The sequence below is a fragment of the Kogia breviceps genome, chromosome 2 (assembly GCF_026419965.1).
Source record: "Kogia breviceps isolate mKogBre1 chromosome 2, mKogBre1 haplotype 1, whole genome shotgun sequence".
NCBI lineage: Eukaryota > Metazoa > Chordata > Mammalia > Artiodactyla > Physeteridae > Kogia > Kogia breviceps.
The window spans coordinates 24,895,794-24,918,041 of NC_081311.1; the positions used below are offsets into that span (position 1 = coordinate 24,895,794).

General features: G+C 38.8%; 1 protein-coding gene across 1 annotated transcript in view; it reads right to left on the reverse strand.

Moving 5' to 3' along the window:
• The window catches only part of CFAP58 (cilia and flagella associated protein 58), a 113,326-nt gene that overhangs the window by 74,803 nt on the left and 16,275 nt on the right, over positions 1-22,248 (reverse strand). Inside the window, exons 7-11 of the mRNA XM_059052810.2 lie at positions 21,471-21,630; positions 18,153-18,235; positions 13,642-13,833; positions 2,342-2,503; positions 1,296-1,442 (exon numbers count right to left, since the gene is read on the reverse strand). Of these exons, the coding sequence (XP_058908793.1) occupies positions 1,296-1,442; positions 2,342-2,503; positions 13,642-13,833; positions 18,153-18,235; positions 21,471-21,630 (744 nt within the window). The remainder of the gene's footprint in view (positions 1-1,295; positions 1,443-2,341; positions 2,504-13,641; positions 13,834-18,152; positions 18,236-21,470; positions 21,631-22,248) is intronic.

Genomic DNA, 22,248 nt, shown 5'->3' on the forward strand with positions numbered 1-22,248 from the left:
ACACAGGATATTTTCAAATTTTAGAAAATATATTTATGTTTCTTTATATGCAAATAAACTTTAGTACAGAATTTTCTATTTTTTTCTGTCATGAGCTAGAGTGGGGAGATGACAGTTTTAGGTAAATAAATCAATTACCATATCTATTGTAAAGGCACTTTTGTTACATTTTAATCTTTCTCAAACCTCATGTATCTTAATTTAATGTAGTAGTTCTGTTTCCATGAAGACCTATCATTAAGTTGACAAAACCTATTATTAAACTGAGAGTGCATACATAGGTCAATCTATGGCATCATGGAATCAAGGAAATTTGGCATTAAACCTGTCCAACACGAGATACACGTTTTCAAGATAGGAACTATCTCTGAAGTTAATTATATGCAGAAACCGACTGGTTACAGTCTCATTGTTTGTAGAAAGTTCCTGCAAATGGCTCATAAACATACACAAAAAAATAAAAGTGGCATCATTCTCTTAGAAGTTCCTTTTTAAATTCTTCAGTCAAATGGATTAGAAGGGAAATCTACTGGATTGGACAGGAAAAGGAAAATACATTATGTTTAGTGATTGTGTACAGTAAAACATTTAGTTCAAGGATTTGATATGGTATAATTATTTGGCATGTATTTTGGGGAAGAGTCTTTATATTATATTAGTAGACATAGAATGTTCTAAATTAGTAGATTTAAAAGGATATATCTTAGTAATATGTGTGAAGACAAAGGTGATTCCCTAGAGGAGTGGCTGCAAAGTTCTTAGATTCACAGAAGTAAGGTGAACAGTAAACCTAGTTGAGGTCAAATCAAGCGAGGATAAAGCTTGACACCTGGTAGTTAACGATGTTGAAGGCAGCAAAGGCACATGCACATGAAGTAAACAAGGATTAGGACAGAGGGACAAAGTGTCCTGCCAGCATTGCCTTATAGAAGCCCCAGGGAGGAGTTTGGGAGGGTTGAGTATAGGCAAAGTGTTGGACTTGGGTTGTAAATGCAAAGAGATTGTGGTCAGCCTGAAAGTTCCAGGACTTCCTGGGACCCGCTAAGTTCTCTTGCACTGACGCCATGATAGCCATCACAGGTAAACTAGGTGCTCTGCATCTCCACCGGCCCCTCCCCATTCTACCTGAGAGCACTCCTCGTAGGGAAGACTGACCTGGAGGTGGTGGAGGTCATCCTCCAGGTGCTTTGGTTGTTCTTCCTGCCCCCTTACTCCCCTGCATGAGCATGGAGCCTGGCCCCAATAGGTCTAATAGATTGACTATTGGTTCATTGCTTTTATTATAAAGTCTGTACCTTCAACGTTTCCTTCTCCTTTTCTATGTGCTGCTGTTCCAGATGTAGCTTCACAAGTGCTGACTCCTTGGCTGAGATTTCTTCTTTCAATTGATCTACCTGATGGGTCATAATCTTTAATTTTCTATTCATTTCCGTTATTTCATCCTAACAGAATAAAAGGAGAAATGTTTGAAAGTGAATTAAATAGACATCACCATGCCTATGGAAGTTCAAAACACATTCAAGAGCTTTTAAGGGAGACTCACTCAAAACAATGGTCTCAACTGGGCTATTCCTTTGTATCTTGTGCCCATCAACCTCAAAGTACTTTATAGCATTAACTCTCCAAATATTCTCATGAGATAAAGTACATAATGAATATGTCATACAGACACACACACACACACACACACACACACACTTACTTTATTCATCACTGTACAAGAGAGGAATTGGAATCACAACAAGCATTTTTAACTAAAAGATTACAAAGCAAAGCTCCGCAATTAAATGACAAGTGTATACTGCTCCCCTCTGAGTCATCGTAGCTATTAGAGGTTTTAAAAATTAGAAAGAGGAAAATGGCAATTCTACATAATAATTAAAACCAGCACCATGATCTTCACATCCAATCAAGTTTTGTTATTTCCATTTCAAACAATCTGACAGTTCTGCATAAACTGATCTTCTCTTTCAGGTGAATTCCACGATATTTCTCTCTGGATCTATTTTATTACTTTATTATTTTTTATTATTATTTTTATTTATTTATTTTGCGGTACGCAGGCCTCTCACTGCTGCGGCCTCTCCCGTTGCGGAGCACAGGCTCCGGACGTGCAGGCTCAGCGGCCATGGCCCACGGGCCCAGCCGCTCCGCGGCATGTGGGATCCTTCGGGACCGGGGCACAAACCTGCGTTCCCTGCATTGGCAGCCGGACTCCCAACCACTGTGCCACCAGGGAAACCCTGGATCTATTTTAAATCCTGCCATTAGAATAACAGAAACTGCTTTAAACCCAGGATGGGGAGGAATCAAAATGTAAAGACATAAATATATTCTTTACCTGAGCTTCAATCAGATTTTTGCTATACAGATTCCTGTCTGACCGCACAGCTTCATACAGGTTCTGTTGCTGTTTTAATTTAGTCTCTGATTCAGCGATTTTTTTCCTGTAGTCAAAAATCTGCATTTCACGGACTTTTATGTCTTCCATGTTCATGAGGACCTGGAGGAGAAAGAAGTAATAAAGATGGTTGAATAGCCCATCTGTGGTTATCAATTCAGGACAAACAGAGATTTTTTTATCGAAGGGTAGCTTGTAGAAATGCCAGCAATCAGAAAATGTGACTGTGGCTATAATCACTGCAGTACAACAGAGACATTCAGCCCAGCTGATGAGGGGCAAACATATACTTTATCTATGCCAGAGTTCTGTTCAAGCATGAAGGCTTAGCACAGCTATTCTGTGATCACAAGAGGGGAAAGAAAGTAAAGAAATTCTTTCAATTCTGAAAACCTCTCTTGACCACCCCACCCACCAAAAAAGGAAAGAAAAAAAAAGAAGCACAGGCTTAAACAGATCTTAACACAAAGCACTAGGAAGGATAAGAGATAACTTAGCTGTTTGGCCATACTCATGGCTTTATAAGGTTGACCATGAGAAAGAAAAGTGGCCTTTGAACATTGATAGCAATCATAACACTGTCTTGCCAATGTCAAACTCACTCCATCAGGAAAACCCAAAGGACTTCATAAAAATATGTGTTCTACTGTGCATAAAACACTTCTAGGCAAGATGAGATGCAAGAATTACTGCCTCAGGAGTTCCCTGGTGGTGCAGTGGTTAAGAATTTGCCTGCCAATGCAGGGGACATAGGTTCAATCCCTGGTCCAGGAAGATCCCACATGCCGTGGAGCAACTAAGCCTGTATGCCACAACTACTGAGCACGTGTGCCACAACTACTGAAGCCCACATGCCTAGAGCCTGTGCTCTGCAACAAGAGAAGCCACCGCAATGAGAAGTCCGCGCACCGCAATGAAAAGTAGCCCCTGCCCATTGCAACTAGAGAAAGCCCATGGGCAGCAATGAAGACCAAACACAGCCAAAAATTAAAAAAATAAATAAATAAATAACTGCCTCCTTTTTTCAAGTATGAAAAACTGAGGCCTGAAATTCTACCACGAGCCTATACCTCTCAACAAGCAATCCATACAGTAGAAATAAGGTAATCATGACTCTCAGCTGCAGTGGCCACAGAAATTGATTTTCTAAGGACAAACTTCTTCAAAAATTCCTTAAGAAAAAAAAATTTAGCAAGGAAGACTGATTAAATAAGTGGAGCTTATGATCTAACAACAGTTAGAACACACAGGAGAAAATTCTTAAGAATATTTCACTGTATTTCAGTGGAGTTCTCTTAATTAATGATTACAGTTGAAAGAAATAAACAGAGCAATATGACAGAGAAGGAAGGAAGTGTTTCCTCTAAAGAAGAGGAACTTTACCTAGAACTTAAAGGTCAGAAAGGACTTAGGCCTTTTGCCATGCTGATACTGTGAATCAGGTGTGGGCTATCTGTGAACATGTTCCCAAACCACTGCACCAGGGAATTCTTTTACTCCACTTGTGGAGTTAGTATTCCAGAAAATATACTTCAAGAAACCCTCTTCTGGGCTTCCCTGGTGGCGCAGTGGTTGAGAGCCTGCCTGCTGATGCAGGGGACACGGGTTCGTGCCCCAGTCCGGGAAGATCCCATATGCTGCCGAGTGGCTGGGCCCGTGAGCCATGGATGCTGAGCCTGAGCGTCCGGAGCCTGTGCTCCACAACAAGAGAGGGCCCGCGTACGGCAAAAAAAGAAAAAAGAAACCCTCTTCTAGTGTTTTCCCATCAGAGTTAATGATGGCTGGTGTTTAATATATTTTCCTTTATATCTTTAAATAAACACCTTTCAAAGTTTTCTTAGGCTTATATTTAAGGAAGGATGGGATTAAATTTTAGTAAATGCCTTTTTAGCATATATTATTTTGCGCCACATTATTGGGTCTACTGATTTGATATACTTAGTAATAAATATTTCCTTTTACAAGTATTTTAATTTTATTTCTTTATACATAGTCCCATGTGCCACAGTTCTAAATAAATGCATAAATGGAAAATATACATTTATTTTCTTTTCCTTATTTACTTGGACCTTCCTTCTCCCTTCAACCCACATCAATCCCTCATTGATACATAAAGTAACCAGGTTAATAAGCTACTATGTGTTCTTCCAAATTTTCTTTGAATTCTGCATATTCTATTTAGGTCTACTAATGTCATCATTACAACATCATCATAACAATAGCTAATATTTCTCAGGTACTTTCTATATACCAAGAATTTTACATGTATTAACTCATTTAATCTTCACAAAAATCCTATGAGATGTGCATTATCATCACCACACTTTCACAAACAAGGAAACTGAAGTCAAAAGAAGTAATATAGTTCACAGCTGTTCAACTAGTTAATATACAGATACAGGGATTTGTTTGTTTTCCTTTTTCTTTTTGAGTTTGGTCTTTATTTTTTAGCAAAATGGGATCCTCTTATATACCTTTATGCACCTCGATTTTTATCACTTGATAATACTTTGTGGAAATCAGGTGGATTAGCTCTAATTCATTCTCTTTAAAGGGGACATAATGCCCTACAGTGTGGATGAACCATCATATACTCAGCTCCTCCCCTCTGATGGGCATTCACTTGGTTTCCACTTTTTTGCCACTCTGAGCCATGCTGCAATAAACATTTTATACATGTTTCCCTATGCACTTGTCCTTTTACTTCTGATGAGATGGAGTCCCAGAAGTGGAATACCTGGCTCAAAAGACATAAATATTTTTAACTTTAATAGTTATTGCTAGATTGCTTTCCAAAATGGCTGTAACACTTTACATTTCCATACCGCCAGCAATAGTTTTCTTAATAGAAAACTATCCTTGCAGTTGCAGGATAAACCTTCTTTGGTAATACTGGATGTCTCTTTTAATGTACTGTTGAATTTGGTTTGCTAGAACTTAGGATGCTGCATACCTATTCATAAGTGACCTAAGTCTATAGCTTTCTTTTTGTTTCTATTTCAATATCAAGATTTCTGCTAGTTTCATAAAGCGAGCAGAGTACCCTTCTGTTCACTCATTCATCCACTCACCTACTTATTCATTCACTCACTGAATATGCATTGAGTACCCATCTATGACAGGCACTGTAAAAGCACTAGTGATGTAAAGAAGAATAAGATGCATTCCCTACCCTCAAGTTCACCTCTAGTGAGTGACTCCACCATAAAATGGATAATCAAGGAATGGATACAACCAATAATCTGAGATACACATAGGGTGTTATTACAGAATTAAACACTGGGAGGTTAATAGGATGGTCATTCACATCTTATCTAAGAATTTAATATTTGGTATTTACATAATTTGTGAGAACCACCTCTTCCTTCTTGTTCCTCAATCACCCCAGCCAAGGACTCACCCCAAGCTCTCTCCTTGGCCTGGAGTCTTTGTTCATTATCACAGCAGAAGGCAGGAGATACGTCAGTATAGTAATGCCAATCATTACCGCAAAGAATATACAGTACATTTTTCTAAATTCACACACACACAAAAATTTATATAGCCTGAGAATTATCTGATTCTTAAAAGTTTGAAGGAACTCAATTCTAAAATAATTAGGTCCCCAGTGACAATGCTGGAGCTAATTCTCTCTCAGCCTTTTTGGTGGCTTCCATGGTTATTAATCTTTCTATGGTTTCTACTTCTCCTTGAGCCTCGATGTGTGCACATATTTTCGAGAAAATTATGTATTTCAAACAATCTTTTAAATTTATGCAACCAGAGTTGTACAAAGTATTTTATATGATTTTGCTGTTTTATTATTATTGATTGCTATCACTCACTTTGTGTGGAAAGAAAATGGCCCAAGGTAAGAATGTATACAGACTCCGTGATGAATGGCTTGCATCATTGGTTGGGGGGCTAGAAGGAACAAAATTAGAAAATCTGAGAAGAGGAGGTCTGGAGAAGAGGCACACGGACAGATCTGAAATGAAAAGAAATCCCACTCCTTCTTCCATCATTTTTTTTGATCTGTACCTTTAGAATCCTTAAAAATGAGTAGCAGGTGGCCTTTTAAGGTACCACCCACCACTAGCAACTAAAATGTAAAAGTTAGGAACAAATGTGAAACCTAAATAAGGTATCCATTCCTGGATCTGTTACTTGTTTGATTTTTTAAAAGAAAGGGACTACCTCAGCCCCAAATTTAGCCTTTCTATGGACAAGACCACCCTCGTTGGGGTCAGTGAAATGAATAGATTGAAAATACTTTGAAGAGCATCATCAGCATTCAGAATATCAAGCAGCACGTCAGAAAAAAGAAAAACATTGCTTGTTCAATCACTTTGAGAGATATTACAGCAAGAATAATCCTTCGCACAGACAGAATCATGCTCCAGAGAAAGGATGCAGACAAGGGCATCTCCTTTTTGGGCACCCAGCTAGCAGGGTCCATCCTTCTGCAAACAACAATGCACAAAATCAAACTTGCTTCCGGATTCTTGAAGCTGGGAGTAATAGGAACCCATCATGATACCAAGAAGATCAAGGGTATTTCATTTAAATGACAACGAAAATTGTAAAAGTATTGAAACAAAGGGAAAAGACAATTCACAGAGCAATTTAGTTCTAAGTGTTGGGGCTCAATTTGTTTTGATGGAAATCATTCAAACCAATGTCACACAGAGGTTCAAATCCTGAAAATTCATAAAATATGTGGAGTGTTAAATAGAGGCAAAACCCTTAATCAGCATAATGTCCCCAGTTTAAAAGGATATATCAGAGAATGTAGAATGCCAGCTATGGGGCTGGAGCTTAATTAATTGATTACACTTTAGATACCTCAAACCAACTCATGAGCTAAATCACAATCAAATATAGAAAGTTTATTATAGCCAGAGGGTTGGAGATCCTAGCACATGGAGGCCTGCTTCAGAGGAGCCCTGAAAGTGCTTACGGTGCACTATCAGGGTACAATCTCAGCTTATAACCTACTACCTTTTCTTTTTCTGTTAAAACAACCTGCCAATAGAAACGAGTGAGATAAAAATCAATAACACATGCTGGAAATGTGCAGCCATAGTCAAAACATCATATGGACTAAGGCAGGATGAGAAAGTGGGTCATTGAATTTGGAATCCTTTAACTTGCATTTGATGAAATATCAGTACAATAAACTTAAATAACTTTTTCTGACTTGATGTCAATGGTTTCAATGCTGACAACACCTTTATCTCCATAATGAAACTGGAAAACTCACTCTCAAAAAAAAAAGAAAAAAAACGATATGCCCAGGCATGTGAAATTTTAAGTCTTCTCTGTTTTTCTTACTTTCTTATTTTAACCTCTATCTCAAATTTAGAGAGGCATATCTATTTTTCTATCTGCTTTTATTAACATGTTATGGTACAAAATGAGGGATATAATATCTGCCTCGGAGGGCTATTATGAGGATATAAGTGAGAAAAAATATATTTATGCCATCATAGAAGTACCAGGCATATCGTAATGTAATCATTTAATAAATGTTAATAGATTATCATGATAGGTTAACATTATGTGACATTATATAATATTAGCACTTAACAAATCAATTTGATTTTTTCTATGGATCAAATTCTGTTCTCCTTCAGGGAAATAGTGATCCACAGTACACTTCTTTTATTATAACATGAAAAGGTTAAAATTTGTGTATGTCCCCTTGAAGGCTCTCTCAAGGGTTCTACCCTATTAAAGATGCTCTGTATAAAAAAATTCAAATGAATATTGAAGAAACAGAAGTTTCATTTTATGATGAAGTACATATTCAGTGAACAATATCTCTTTGATCAACTTTTGCTATCCTCACTTACTTCCAAGTCCTTGCAAGCACATTATTATTCATTTCTTGGAACCTCTGTCTAGAAGAGCTTTGCTTGACACTGTTATACGCAAATTAACAGACAGCTAAGAAACTTGTAGGTAGGGATTCATTGTGAAAAACGCTTTTTCGCACATAAGCTGTCTGGGAGGTGATAGCCAGAAGAAAAAGGAGGGGTCCTAAAATAAGCCAAATGCATAATGTGCAAAACGTTCCCCAGATTTAATAATTAACTGGAAATGATTTTACCTGGAATTTATAAAAGTCTAGAAAAGAAGTAAATATGGTGGACCACAACTTCTGATGCCGTTCCTGGTGCCTCTCAATTTACCTGAATAATAACATTTGCAGTGCAGCAGAGGAAACACCATGAAGATAAAAAGCGCTGCAACATTGTAGTAGATTGTTTTACAGTTCCGTGAACATTCGCTCCCAGCACCTCTTGCCCTTGCCATTGAGGCTGGGCCTGGACATGTAACTTGCCACAGCCAATGGGGTGTCAGAGAACATTTGGCAAGTAGAGAATCGTGAAATGCGCTTGCGTGGTTGGGTCTGTCCTTTGCGTTCCTTCCTTTCTCCATGAGAATACCATGTATTCTGGAGGATGAGAAACATGCAGAGCAAATCTGGACCCAACCCACAGCCCAGGCCAAGCCCAGGCAAGCTCAGCCTACATCAGCTGACGCTAGTCAACTGCAGGTGTGTAAGCGAGAAATAAGTGCTTGTTTTTGTATGCCGGTGAGATTTGGTGTTTATTTATTATGCAACGATATTGTGGCACATGTTGACTGAGACAAACACATAAAGAAAGGGTTTGGGATTCTGAGCCATCCAATTCTGGCACAAAAAAAGTATCTTCTTTCTCATTTGCAAATGCCAAGTTAAATTAATAAAATGTAATGTAGGGCTTTCAGCATCTTAGTTGTCACTTTTTTTTCTCTAAATGAAAAGAGCTAGAAAGCGAATGTTGACACTGTTTTTGCAGCCCAGAAGGAAGAGGACATCAGGCCAGAAGTCACTCACAGCTAAAATTGCCAAGGATAATTTAGATAGCATTGTCCATTATGGCAACCTATTTCAAATGAATTTAAAGGAAGGCAGACCCACAGTGATAAATAGATTACTGAAGAAGAATTTAATATAGATACCTAAAGTTAAATCTTTGACTAGTTGATTCAGATGTCTAATTATGCTTCCCATACACTGTTTCAAAATATATTTGAGTACTTATTTAGTGAATAAATAACACGAAGAGCTCAAAATTGAAGGATACTTGCCCTTAAGGAACTTGTAAGTAGCATGAGGCAGACACAGAAATGCAAAGACAGTAATAACATCAGATTTCTTCAACTGCCAGAGAGGGAAGCCAAGTACAGATGGGTTAGAAAACACTTAATAAAGCTCCTTGGGAAACGCAGGATTTTACTGGTCCCTGACGGAAAGGCAAAGTTGTTTTAAATATTTTTTCTTTTTTTTTCTTTTGGTCAAGATACTAAAGTAATACATATTCACTTCAGAAAATTTGAAAAATACAAAAAGCACAAAAGAGAGAAATTAAAACAATCTGTATCCCTACCACTCAGAGATAAGTAGTATTCACATGGTGGTGTGTTACCTTCCACTCTTTTTCCTTTCTTAAAAAAAAAAAAAAAGGCAAGTAAGCTTCTGCTTTTTCTTCTTGCCTAATTTTCAGAGAGTACTTTTCTGCATCACTGTGGGTGAAACAGTACACACACCACTTTCTCCCAGAGCAAGTGTCTATAAGATTCTCCTGTCACTGATTTTGCCTGACACATGCTCAATCCGCGTGTACAGTTCTTTCTTCATTTCCAGAAAATATGTTCCGTTACATCTTTGACTTGGGGCTCAGTTCCTCCATCAGAGACCAACAATCTGTAGATTGGTTTCTATTCCCTGTCCTCCTTATCTCTTATCTTCTCTTTGATCATTATTTCTTTTCTTTCCACCTGCATTCTAAGAGAACTACTCAAGTTTGCACTCCACTTCACTGACTCTATTTTCCACATCAATTCTGTTCTTTACTAACTTCAATGTGGATTTTAAATCTGCCATTGCTTGCTTTTGTTTGGTTTGGGGTTTGTGTGTATTTTAGTCTCTTTACAACTGTTCCTTATTTTATCCATCATTTCCTTTCTGTTTCATCTCTGCTTTATAATAGAGGTAATGTCATCTTGGACTTATAACCCAGATGATAGTCCTCTGTCCTGTCAGGGTCACTCTGTTCTTAACCACAACAGAACATCTAGAATCTTCATTCTGTGTGCTAGGAAGACCAACAGCCCACCTAGTATCTCCAAAACTTCTTAGAGGAATTATATTCCTCCCATTCATTGTGGCTTTGATTTCCTGTTCCCATAGAATTCCGGATTCTCAATTGGCACTTTTCTCTGGCACATACTGTCCCTTTTCTGGGATGTGTTACCTCACATCCCTTACCACCCCATCCCTGACCCCACAAAGCACAATCCAGCCACTGGATTGATGCAGCAGACTGTCACCAAAGGTTTCAGGTACAGAGCACAGTAAAGAACTTAAAATCAACCTTCGGACATCCCATTCTTAGCAATTCCTTGGTCATTCCTGCCCTGAGAACTGGTCATCTCTTCCAGAAGAGCCCAGCCTACTGCCTCACTGTTGGTGTTGTCTGCCCTCCTCGCTCATCCTCTCCTATCTTCCCCCATTTCCTGCTCACCACCACCCCTCCCCTTCCCAACTGCAAGCAAATTCAAGAGACTGTGAGTTGAGGTCCAGGTAGATTTTCCTCAGTTCACCTCTATTGGCTTTAAAGTTCTCATCCAACCTCTTTTCTTCTATTTTAGCATCAGGCTTTATTTCACCCTTAGTGTTTGAGACTGTTAAAACTTTTCATCTATGTCTGCACCTTATTGACATTTAACAAGAAGTTGAAAATAGCTACATTCGAATGCCACTTTGAACAAAAATTCTGGGCTGTTCATCAACAAATTTATTTATTTATTTACTTGCTTATTTATGAGATGTTTCATAGCATTTACTATCTGCCAGAGATCATTCTAAATGCTTTATAGATATTACCTCATTTAATCCTCACCACCATCCCATGATATATGCCCCCAAGCCTTTTCCTCTGCACACAGATAAAAGTTAGGTCAAACCATACTAATAATTTTGCATTTTGTTTTTATCAGATTCATACTGTGACCATGTTCCCCATTTAAAAAATATTTTTCAAAAACATGATTTTAATGGTACATAGCAAATTTGCACAATGTATTTTGAAGAATATTCTTTTATAAAAATCTTTGCATTATTGTTTTTTCATATATTCAGTTTTTACAAAAGAAATTTCTGGGTCAAAAGGATAAACTTGGAACAACTCACTTTAGAAGTAGATCAAAATATCAGTTTCATTACATCTTCCCTACCCCTGGTATTATTCCTCAACTCCCTATAAACAGAATGCACGAAAGGGAACTTTCTGTTTCTGGGAATGAGGGGTGTGTGTGTGTGTGTGTGTGTGTGTGTGTGTGTGTGTGTGTGTGTGTGTGTGTGTGTGTGTGTGTGTGTGTGTGTGTGACAGTAAAGAAAGAAATATGGGAAGGTGTTAAAAAAGACATACATGTTTTTAATAAGAAGTCCAGAGGTGACACAAGTTGCTGTAGCAACTGATATATGCTGTCAGGGGTTATGTAAGAGAGAAAAATTATAGTCGATAAAGAACATTTTAAGAACTCGTGCTTAAATTATTTAGGTAAGACATTATGTAACCTTGTGCAGTTAAACATCATAAACTGTGAAAAACAGTTACCAGCAAAACTTGGTACCAGTATCTCTCCTTTACAAGGAAACAGAGAGAAATATACAATCCTACGTTAAAATCAGTGGCAGTATTCTTTTTATCACTCATCATCTATCTATTTGTTCAACAAACACTTTTGTAGCGCCTAGTATTTACCAGCATGCTGGAAATGAAAAAAAGAATGAGATAAAGTCCTTGCTCCCAAGAACTCACTATAAAGTAGGGAAGACAAAGGTACAAATAATTACACTAGAAGATGATAAGTGCCATTCCAGAGACATCAACAAACCAATAAAGTAGGAAGTGACTAGTTCTGCCTAGGGAGTCAAAACAGGCTTGATGCCAGAGATGAGCATTTGAGCTGGGTATTGAATAAGAGTTTTCTATGCAGAGAAGGGAAGAAAGGCCTTTCCAGGGAGAACGAAGAGTTTAGACTCTGTTGCATAAGTCAGAATATACCAATGGCTGTGTCTTGCATGGCTTACAGGTATGTACCAAAATACAGGTATGTACCACCCACAGGATGGCCAGGTGGGACCTGGGCAGCTAGCATCCCTGGGTTAGTCCCCTCCAGCCCTGCACATTCTCATCTCTCTCATTCCCACATACTGTAGATATAGAATTTTCTATGATACTGTGATGCAAAGAATGTTAGGAAGCACTGCCCCAAGTTGCTGAGAGATGACAGAGGTTTGTAAGGCTGGGAGTAATAATAAGATCAGGTTGGAATTTTTAACAACTTGATGGCAGCCAGGAGTGGAGAAAGATTGACTCTTGGGAAGGAGAAGTAGGAGGCTGCAACAGATTATATGTTCAGATATACTGGCTGTCTCACCAGGTAGGGTCCCTCCTTTAGTAGGATCACACTCCTGCCTGGGGATATCAGGCTTGATCAGGTAACTTGCTTTGATCAATGAAATATGAGTGGATAGACCCTGTACCCTTCCCTTGCCAGCAGAAGTTCTAAGAGCATATCAAAGGTCCACTATTACACTGTTCTCCCTCTGTGAGAGGCCAGCACATCCCAACAGAGTCAGTCTGAAATAAAGAGGATGTGAAGCAGGCATACAGCTGACTCTCAAAGACCAATAATGTGAGTAAAACATAGATCTCTGTTGCTATAAACCACTGAGACTTGAGGGTTATTTGTTACAACTTAATCTGACTGATACAGAGGCTAACAAGGCTAGCCAAGATAGAGAATATGAGTGCCTGAACTGACAGCTAGTCCTCTCAGAGTCAGTAAATCAATCAGTGGAGGTTCTTAAATGATCAAGTCACAATGGCTCCCAATCAGGGGTACAAGGATGCCTGGGGGTCTTTTACTAGGAAGATATGTCCTGCCAGGGCTGGACTGATCATATGCATTTGTGCTCCTCCAAACTTACATTCTGCAAATATCTGCTCAGCATTTATTTACTCTAAATGGGAAGTAGATGATTTCCTAGCAAAGCTTATTTCCCACTATTTTAAATCTGCATGTGAACCACAAGCTGAAATCTGAGTAATTCATCTTTGCAACAGTGTGTGGCAATCAGAAATGTGACCATCAGAAAGAATGTGCTGGTGCTCGACCCACACCATGGAGAAGTGGCTTACCTTTTGGGTAAGGTCACTGGCTTCATTGATGTACCGATCTCGCTCTTTTTCCAGTTGAAAGATAATCTTTCTCTGCTTCTGAGCCTCTTCTTTGTAGTTCTGGATTTCTTCCTCCAGGTTTCTCTTGGCTTGTTCATGGAGCTTTGCCATGTCTATCTGTTTCTGGGTTGCACCGACCGCCTTAAGCATATTCTAAAAATAAGGACAACACAGCAGCACCATTACTCAAAATGTTTGGAGAGTTTTGGTTAAATTTACTACCTGTCTTAATCCTAAAATAATTAGATGCATTGTTTGGGAGATGAATAAAAATAATCATATTTTTTACAACTTATTTAGAGCTTGTTATGTTAATTTTGCACAGAGCACTATAGACATACATATAAATGTCCTAAGAGACAACACCCCCAGGAAGTGGGCACTATATCGCTCCCATATTAGGGGTAGGAAACTGAGATTGAGAAGTTAAGCTACTTGCCTACAAGTTCATACAACAGTGGAGTTAGGATTTGAATCCAGAGCTAGCTGACCCCAAAGCCAACCTCTGTTCCAGCTCTTGCCTTTTTCTTGTGAAGTTAGAACAGCTGAACCTAATCATGTAACACAGGCTTTGACTACAAAATAAAATAAAACCAACATATTAAAAATACAGATAGCCAGAATTAACATACACTCCAACAATATCACTCAAAAGAATAGAAAACAGGTGTTCAAACAAAAACTTGTATGTGAATGTTCATAGTAGCACTATGCACAAAAGCCAAAAGGGGAAGATAACCCAAATGTCCATCAACTGATGACTAAATAAACAACATGTGCTATATCCACACAGTGGAATATTATTCAACCATAAAAAGGAATGAAGAGCTTCCTTGGTGGCACAGTGGTTAAGAATCCACCTGCCAATGCAGGGGACACGGGTTTGAGCCCTGGTCCGCGAAGATCCCACATGCCGCGGAGCAACTAAGCCCATGAGCCACAGCTACTGAAGTCCGCGTGCTACAACTACTGAAGCCTGTGTGCCTAGAGCCCATGCTCTGCAACAAGAGAAGCCACCATGATGAGAAGCCTGCGTACCGCAACAAAGAGTAGCCCCTGCTCGCTGCAACTAGAGAAAGCCTGTGCACAGCAACAAAGACCCAATGCAGCCAAAAATAAATAAATAAAAAATTTTTTTTAAAAAAGGAATGAAGGGCTTCCCTGGTGGCGCAGTGGTTGAGAATCCGCCTGCCGATGCAGGGGACACGGGTTCGTGCCCTGGTCCGGGAAGATCCCACATGCCGCGGAACGGCTGGGCCCGTGAGCCATGGCCGCTGAGCCTGCGCGTCCGGAGCCTGTGTTCCGCAACGGGAGAGGCCACAACAGTGAGGGGCCCGTTTACCGCAAAAAAAAAAAAAAAAAAAAAAAGGAATGAAGTACACAATACAACATGGTTGAAGCTTGAAAATATTATTCTGAGTGAAAGATGCCAGACATAAAAAGTCACATATTGTATGATTCCAGTTATGTAAATATCCAGAATGGTCAAACCCACAGAAACAGAAAGCAGATTCATAATTTCCAAGGGTGGGAGGAGGGGAAAGTGGGGAGTGACCACCTCACAGGTACAGGGTTTCCTTTTGGGGTGATGGAAATGTTGTGGAACTAGACTCATGATTGCACAACATCGTGAATGTACTAAATGTCACTAATGGCAAATTTTGTTTTCTATGTATTTTACAATAGCAAAAAAGAATTAACCCATTTTTTTAAAAAACACAGATGTCCCAACTCCAGAGATTCTGATTCAGTGGAGCTGTTATGCACCTAAATTTTTTTTAAAAGCTGCCCTGGTGGTTTCTGATGCTATAATGGAAATGCCTTGGGTTGGCTGCCCAAGGAGCCAGGTTGTTCTTCTGGAACACAGAGTTAATAGAGTGCAACTCTGGCAGCCATGCTCATGATGGAGCAGAGCTTGTCTGCTTCTCTAGCCACAGCTGAATGGACCCAGTGACTTTTGAAATAAGGCCTCCAGATTTTTTTTTTTTTTGCATCTTTATTTATTTATTTATTCTTTTTTAACATCTTTATTGGAGTATAATTGCTTTACAATGATGTGTTAGTTTCTGCTTTATAACAAAGTGAATCAGTTATACATATACATATATCCCCATATCCCCTCCCTCTTGCATCTCCCTCCCTCCCACCCTCCTTATCCCACCCCTCTAGGTGGTCGAAAGCACCGAGCTGATCTCACTGTGCTATGCTGGCTGCTTCCCACTAGCTATCTATTTTACATTTGGTAGTGTATATATGTCTGTAACTCAGTAGAAGATGTAAACTTGGGATTTGCTGGTGATAGCTTTTTTCTGCCATATGGACAGGGAAACAGAGAGAGACGATCTTCACTAAAAGACAGAAATGAAGCAAAAACTCAGCTGGAAGTCTAGTGGTGGAGGTAGAGAGCTTTCTGTGCATCCCAAGAGTGTTAGGCCGGGTTCTTATCTGTTCCTGAGGCCCGGCTGTATCCTTGGGTTCCATGAGGTGCCTCATAATTCCTTCACAAATCTCTAACCAATACAGACCTTCAGCCAGGTCTGAAAGCCACTGGCATAAACAGGTTAAAAAAAAAATGAACATTAAACCTTGGTCGGATGACAATGTAGAAAATGGAAAAGGTCAACTTTACTTTCAAGTATTGAATTAAACATTTGCTCTATGAAAGATAAAGCCACTTCAACATGACACTGAAAGAACCAAATATATTAACATTGCTGCCTGTCAAAACTATGTCACTCACTCACTCAATGAAGGTGGCATTTCAAGTCAGTGGGGAAAGAACATATTATCAGTAAAGGTTGACTGCACACCTGCAGAGGGGCAGGTGCTGTGCCAGGCATTAAGGATGCAACGGCCCGGGAAACAAAAAAGTTTAAAAAGTACCCTGCCCTAAAGAAGGAGTTGACGTAGTCATATCAAACAAAGTAAGTATAAAATTAATGTGTTAGGTGTCCTATTGTGGCAGAAAACCTATAGGTTGTTTATCAGAATATATAAAATATAAATGGATTAAATATGGTGTGTGATACAAATAAATTTAAAAATCTAAATCCAACATTATTTACATATATAAATTTATAGAATAAAGAAACAGTTACTAGGATTATGCAAAAAAAATTGATGACTTTCTTAAGGAGTGCTCAGCATGTAAAGATATCTAATCTTATACTATTTCCTGAGATTCCCTAAATAGTCTACTTTAAGCTACAGGGTAATCTATTCAATACTTTGTTAACATTTATTCAATTCTGGGAAACTTAAAGAAATAATAAAAATTCGGAATGAACAAATATAGGCTGTATCTACTTTGATGAGATGAAGCTATCTTGGCCAAAAGCCATCAGGCTGTCTGCTCCGGAAGCAGCCTTCCCACTCTACACCTGGCCCATCGCTTTTTCCTCCCTGAAGGAAATCCCTGAGCAGGAATGTTTACCCTAAATCCTTGAAAGTAGTTAATCTCCTAAGAGTGACTGTCAATCAAAGGAATCCTCTGGAAGGGGCAAGGAGGGGAAAGGGGGTGGTGGTCTGCCTTGAATGGAGGATTTCCAGGCCTCAAGCTCCTCCAACCCCTCCCTCAGCTTTGGACCATATTGAGCTCAAAGACTAGGAGAAATAAGGGCCAAAGACAGAAACCAAAACCTACAACACTCCTAAAAAGATGGAGGAAAGGTTAGAGACTCTTTATATGGCCAACCAGCCATCCTTCAAACACCTAAAAGTTAAATTTTATTAGCACTCACTTGTATTTTCTGGATTAGCACAAGTTGCAGATTATAGATATTAAAATCAGAAATTTTGGACTTCCCTGGTGGCACAGTGGTTAAGAATCTGCCTGCCAATGCAGGGGATACGAGTTCGAGCCCTGGTCCAGGAAAATCCCACATGCCGCGGAGCAACTAAGCCCGTGCGCCACAACTACTGAGCCTGCACTCTAGAGCCCGCGAGCCGCAACTACTGAGCCTACGTGCTGCAATACTGAAGCCCGTGCACCTAGAGCCTATGCTCCGCAACAAGAGAAGCCACCGCAATGAAAAGCCTGCGCACCACAACCAAGAGCAGCGCCCCCGCTCACCGCAATTAGAGAAAGCCCACGTGCAGCAACGAAGACCCGACGTAGCCAAACATCAATCAATAAATAAATTTATTACAATCAGAAATTCTGATCAACTGCTAAGATGCCAAATAACACACCAGCAATAAAAACAGAAACCACAAGACACCCTGAAATCCCCTGCTGGTTTATATGATAATTCTCCAAAGTCCCTTTGTGCTCACAGGTGATAATGCGGTTTCAATTCACAGCCAGTGAATGGTGGAACGTGGATAGCTGCTTACAGGAAAATTGAGCACTATTATTAATTCTAATCTACTTTTGTTTGCCTCAGTTTTCTCTCCCCTGCAACCAGATATAGGCAGATATTATAGCACTAAAGAAAGACATTTATTTACCAGTGTTACTGTAACAAACTCACCTTATTCAAAAGGTCCCTTTCTCTCAGAAGCTCATCCATTGCTTTCTTATCAAGTTCTGCTTGTTTCTTTGAAGCCTCCACCTCTAAATCACCAGGGAGAAAAACAATAATAAATATAAAGAAAACCTAAGAAAGAATCTGCCAAAGCCAAAGTGACATAAAAACTGCTTTATAGGGCTTCCCTGGTGGTGCAGTGGTTGAGAATCCGCCTGCCGATGCAGGAGACGGGTTCGTGCCCTGGTCCGGGAAGATCCCACATGCCGCGGAGCAACTAAGCCCGTGAGCCATGGCCGCTAGGCCTGCGCGTCCGGAGCCTGTGCTCCGCAACGGGAGAGGCCACAACAGTGAGAGGCCCACGTACCGCAAAAAAAAAAAAAATGTATACTTTATTTAGCCAATCCCCATCTTAACATTTAAATTGCTTTTTCTTTTTAAATTTTTTTGCAATTATAAGCAATGATCCTAAGAAAGTTCCTGTTCATTTGTTCCTCTAGGAGAGGAAGTCCTGTATCAAAAAGTAATTTTCTTTTTAAAGACATTTCTCCCCTACTGCCGAATTCTCTCCAAAAATTAATAGCAGTTTAAATCCACACCCAAACCACCACTGTTATTATCATTCTCTTTGATCTTTGACAACCTGAGAGATTTTTCTAAACCAGTATGTCTATATTTAATTTACATTTCTTTGATTAGTAGTGAAGTCGACTACTTTTCCTGTTTAATGATCATTTATTTGTTTTTCTGTTTTCAAATTGCCCACACTGATCCTTTGCTCATTTTTCTCATGAATTGTTTACCTTTGGTGAATTTGTAAGAGCTCCTTATATAAAATAAGGATACTAACTCTTTGGCAATATTTTAGTCAATTTGCCTTCATATATAGTCTTTTGCTGCTAAAAAAAAAAAGTTACCTTTAATTTCATTAAATCTCTGCATCTTGGCTTTATTGTTCCTACATTTGACCTTAACTTTTTTCCCAAAAAGTCATTTATTGTCATACTACCATTTTCTTAAAAATCCATACTGCACACTGGTATGAAATGACACCTTTATCTTAGAGGATAATCGTGGGTCTTTTTGTGGCCTTTCTGATCTCCATTGATCTGTTTATTCAGGCATTTTCACTAAACTATTTGATTACTGGTAAGGCAAATGCTCCCTTCTCACTCTTCTTTTCCAGAATTTTATAGCTACTGTCACAAGTTTATTCTTCTGGAGGAAACTGAGAATCAGTTTTCAAGTCCCAAGCAACATAACTCACTGAAATTTTTATTGGAAATATTAAATGTGTAGATTAATTTGGACAGATTTATATCTTTATCATATCGAGTTTTCTCATCCAGAAACTTGGTGTATCTGTCCATTTTTCAAGTCTTCTTTTATACCCCTCAAAAGAATTCTGTAGTGTTTTATATATATAGGTCTTACAGATATCTTGGTAACTTTATTCATAGATATTTTATTACTTTAGTTGCTATTGTGAAAGGGGGGTTGGTTTTCCATCATATATTGTAACTGGTTCTTTGTAGGAAAGAAAGCTATTGATATCTATATATTTATTTTATAACCTGCCACCCTGTTGAACTCTTGCTAGTTCTGGCAATTTTTCAGTTCATTTCTTGGATTTTGTGGTAGGAAATCATAACATATGTGGTAGGAAATCATGCTCCTAACCATTATGTCCAATGCCACTCTTTGACAGGGTCCATCAAAAGGAAGTGCTCCCTAAGAAGAAATAATGATGTTAACGATATCTATAAAATAACCAGAAGGGAAAGCACGATGACTTCTGTAAACATGATTTAAGGATGAAGGATTGGGTTCAATACTTAATGGATAAAATTTTTTTTCAAAGCTTAGAACCATCACCAGCAAAAATACAGAAATTTTAATATGGAGTGTTTTCTGAAATTCACTAAGCCAGTTACAAAACATGTTCTACTAGTTCTATTTTTTTTTCATATCTGTCATTGAAGACATTAGATTGTAAACTCATGCTAGACTGTAAGCATCCTGAGGGCAGGAACCTCCACGCACACGATGCCTAGCATACTGCCTGCACATAGTGTGTACTCAATTTATTGAATGAATAAATAAACGGAGAAATTATCAATATCAGCTGCAACTGTGCCTCAGTAAAAGATTATTTCCGATGTCTTAGGAGGAAAAATATCTGCACTTCTCAAAGACGTGACAAATATTTCTAATAATCTTATCTAGAGATTTAGATTTTACATAACTTTTAGAGAGGCAATGTACATTTTTATGCTTCTGTGTATGTTATCTCAGTCAGTAATTTACAGCTGAGGTCAATGAGGTGTTCCTGCCTTAATTAGCAGTTTAAATCCATTTTCTGGTGCTGTCAGAATTCAAACCCTGATCCTCTGTCTCCAAGTCTCTGAGCTATTTCTACCACACCATATTTAACTAGCATATCCTATTTTTAATTATATTCTTTTTCAGAATGAGATACTATTCTCTTATTACTTTTATAAGTGGTAATATATCTGGATAACAATAGATGACTTTTTTTTTTTTTTGGCTGCACTGCACGGCATGCATCCCCGACCAGGGATCGAACCCACACCCCCTGCAGTGGACACACAGAGTCTTAACCACTGGACTGCCAGGAAAGTCCCAATAGACGACATTTAGTAAGCACTTACTGTGTGCTAGGCACTGTCCCAAGAGCTTTCTATATATTAGCCATTTCATCCCCAACAGCTAAATGCGATAGAGGTGGGATCTGAACCCAGGTAGATCTGACTCCAGAGTTTGTATCCTTAATGATGTTTCTGTACTACACGGACTCCTGTAGCACTTAAATTTTCCCTCCACAGGTCCATGTGATAGTTGGCTAAAACAAGCATTTGCCATATGGTAAAGTACTAACAGAGGAAAGGAGTTAGAAGCCAATAATTTTTGTCTCACTGATTCTGGGTATACTATTGTCTCAAATACTGCTCATGCGGAATATTCATTTGAATTTATCCCGCATCTTCTGTGAAAAAAGAAGACTGAAGGAAGAGACATGTAGAACCCAGACCTAAGATTATAAATGCTATTTACTCCATTGACAAATACTGAAAAATACTTTGGGCTCAGTATAACCTGTTGAAGAGTTTTTTAAGGTACAAAAGTTCAAGGTATTCAAAATGATGTCTCCTCCATATTATCTACTTACCAGTTTGAATGTTGTTTTACTGAATTCATTTGGCATGGTTTGTGTTTGCATGCATGGAGTTGCCAAATGACATTAGTTACCAATGAAACGCTCATAAACTAATAAAACAAAGCACAAAATGATTCTTGGTTTACCTCTCTCTAATCCCAAGATCTGATTTTTCAGGGTTTCCTTGTGCTGTTCCACTTCTCCCTTTTGACTTTCAATCTGGTGCAATTTCTTCTGGATTTGTTCTCTGATTTTGTTGAGCTTCCCAATGTCAAGGCGCATCTGATGGACTTCTTCCTCTTTGGCCTATGATTAGTGAGAGAGGATTAACCAGGGACACTCAGTCAATAAAGAGCCGGTGACTGGATGATGGTAAACTCAGAACCAATAAAAGGACATTGTTCCTATGTCAGTGTAAAGTTGTTCTGTGGGATTAAATCAAAACACACACTGTTTGGTTTTTGAGAGAAACTGAAAAAGTCTATATAAGCCATAATAAAATATATGGCTATATGAGCTAAAAACAATGAAAAGACTGATTAAACCTGATACCTCAAGATACCATGGAATTGTTGAATCAAGCAAGATAAGAATGCTGAGTTGTATCATAAATGTGTGAAATTTGTGTACAAATGCTGTAGTGATTAGCAACTTTCATAGACTCACAGAGTGATCTCTCTTGGAGGTTATTAACATGCTATAAAATATTAAGTCTTTTGGATCCACATGTCCACTGCAGTGCAATTACATACGTTAGAAAAGGGGCCCTCCTTCCTCAGAGTATGTTAGTCAATGACTGTATATATGGACAGGTGGACAGGGTAGCATTAATAAGCAAGTCTACACGATGTCAAAAGGTATCAAAACAGCAATTCCAGTAAAGTAAAGCACCAGATTTCTGTCTCTGGATTTTAAGTTTTATGA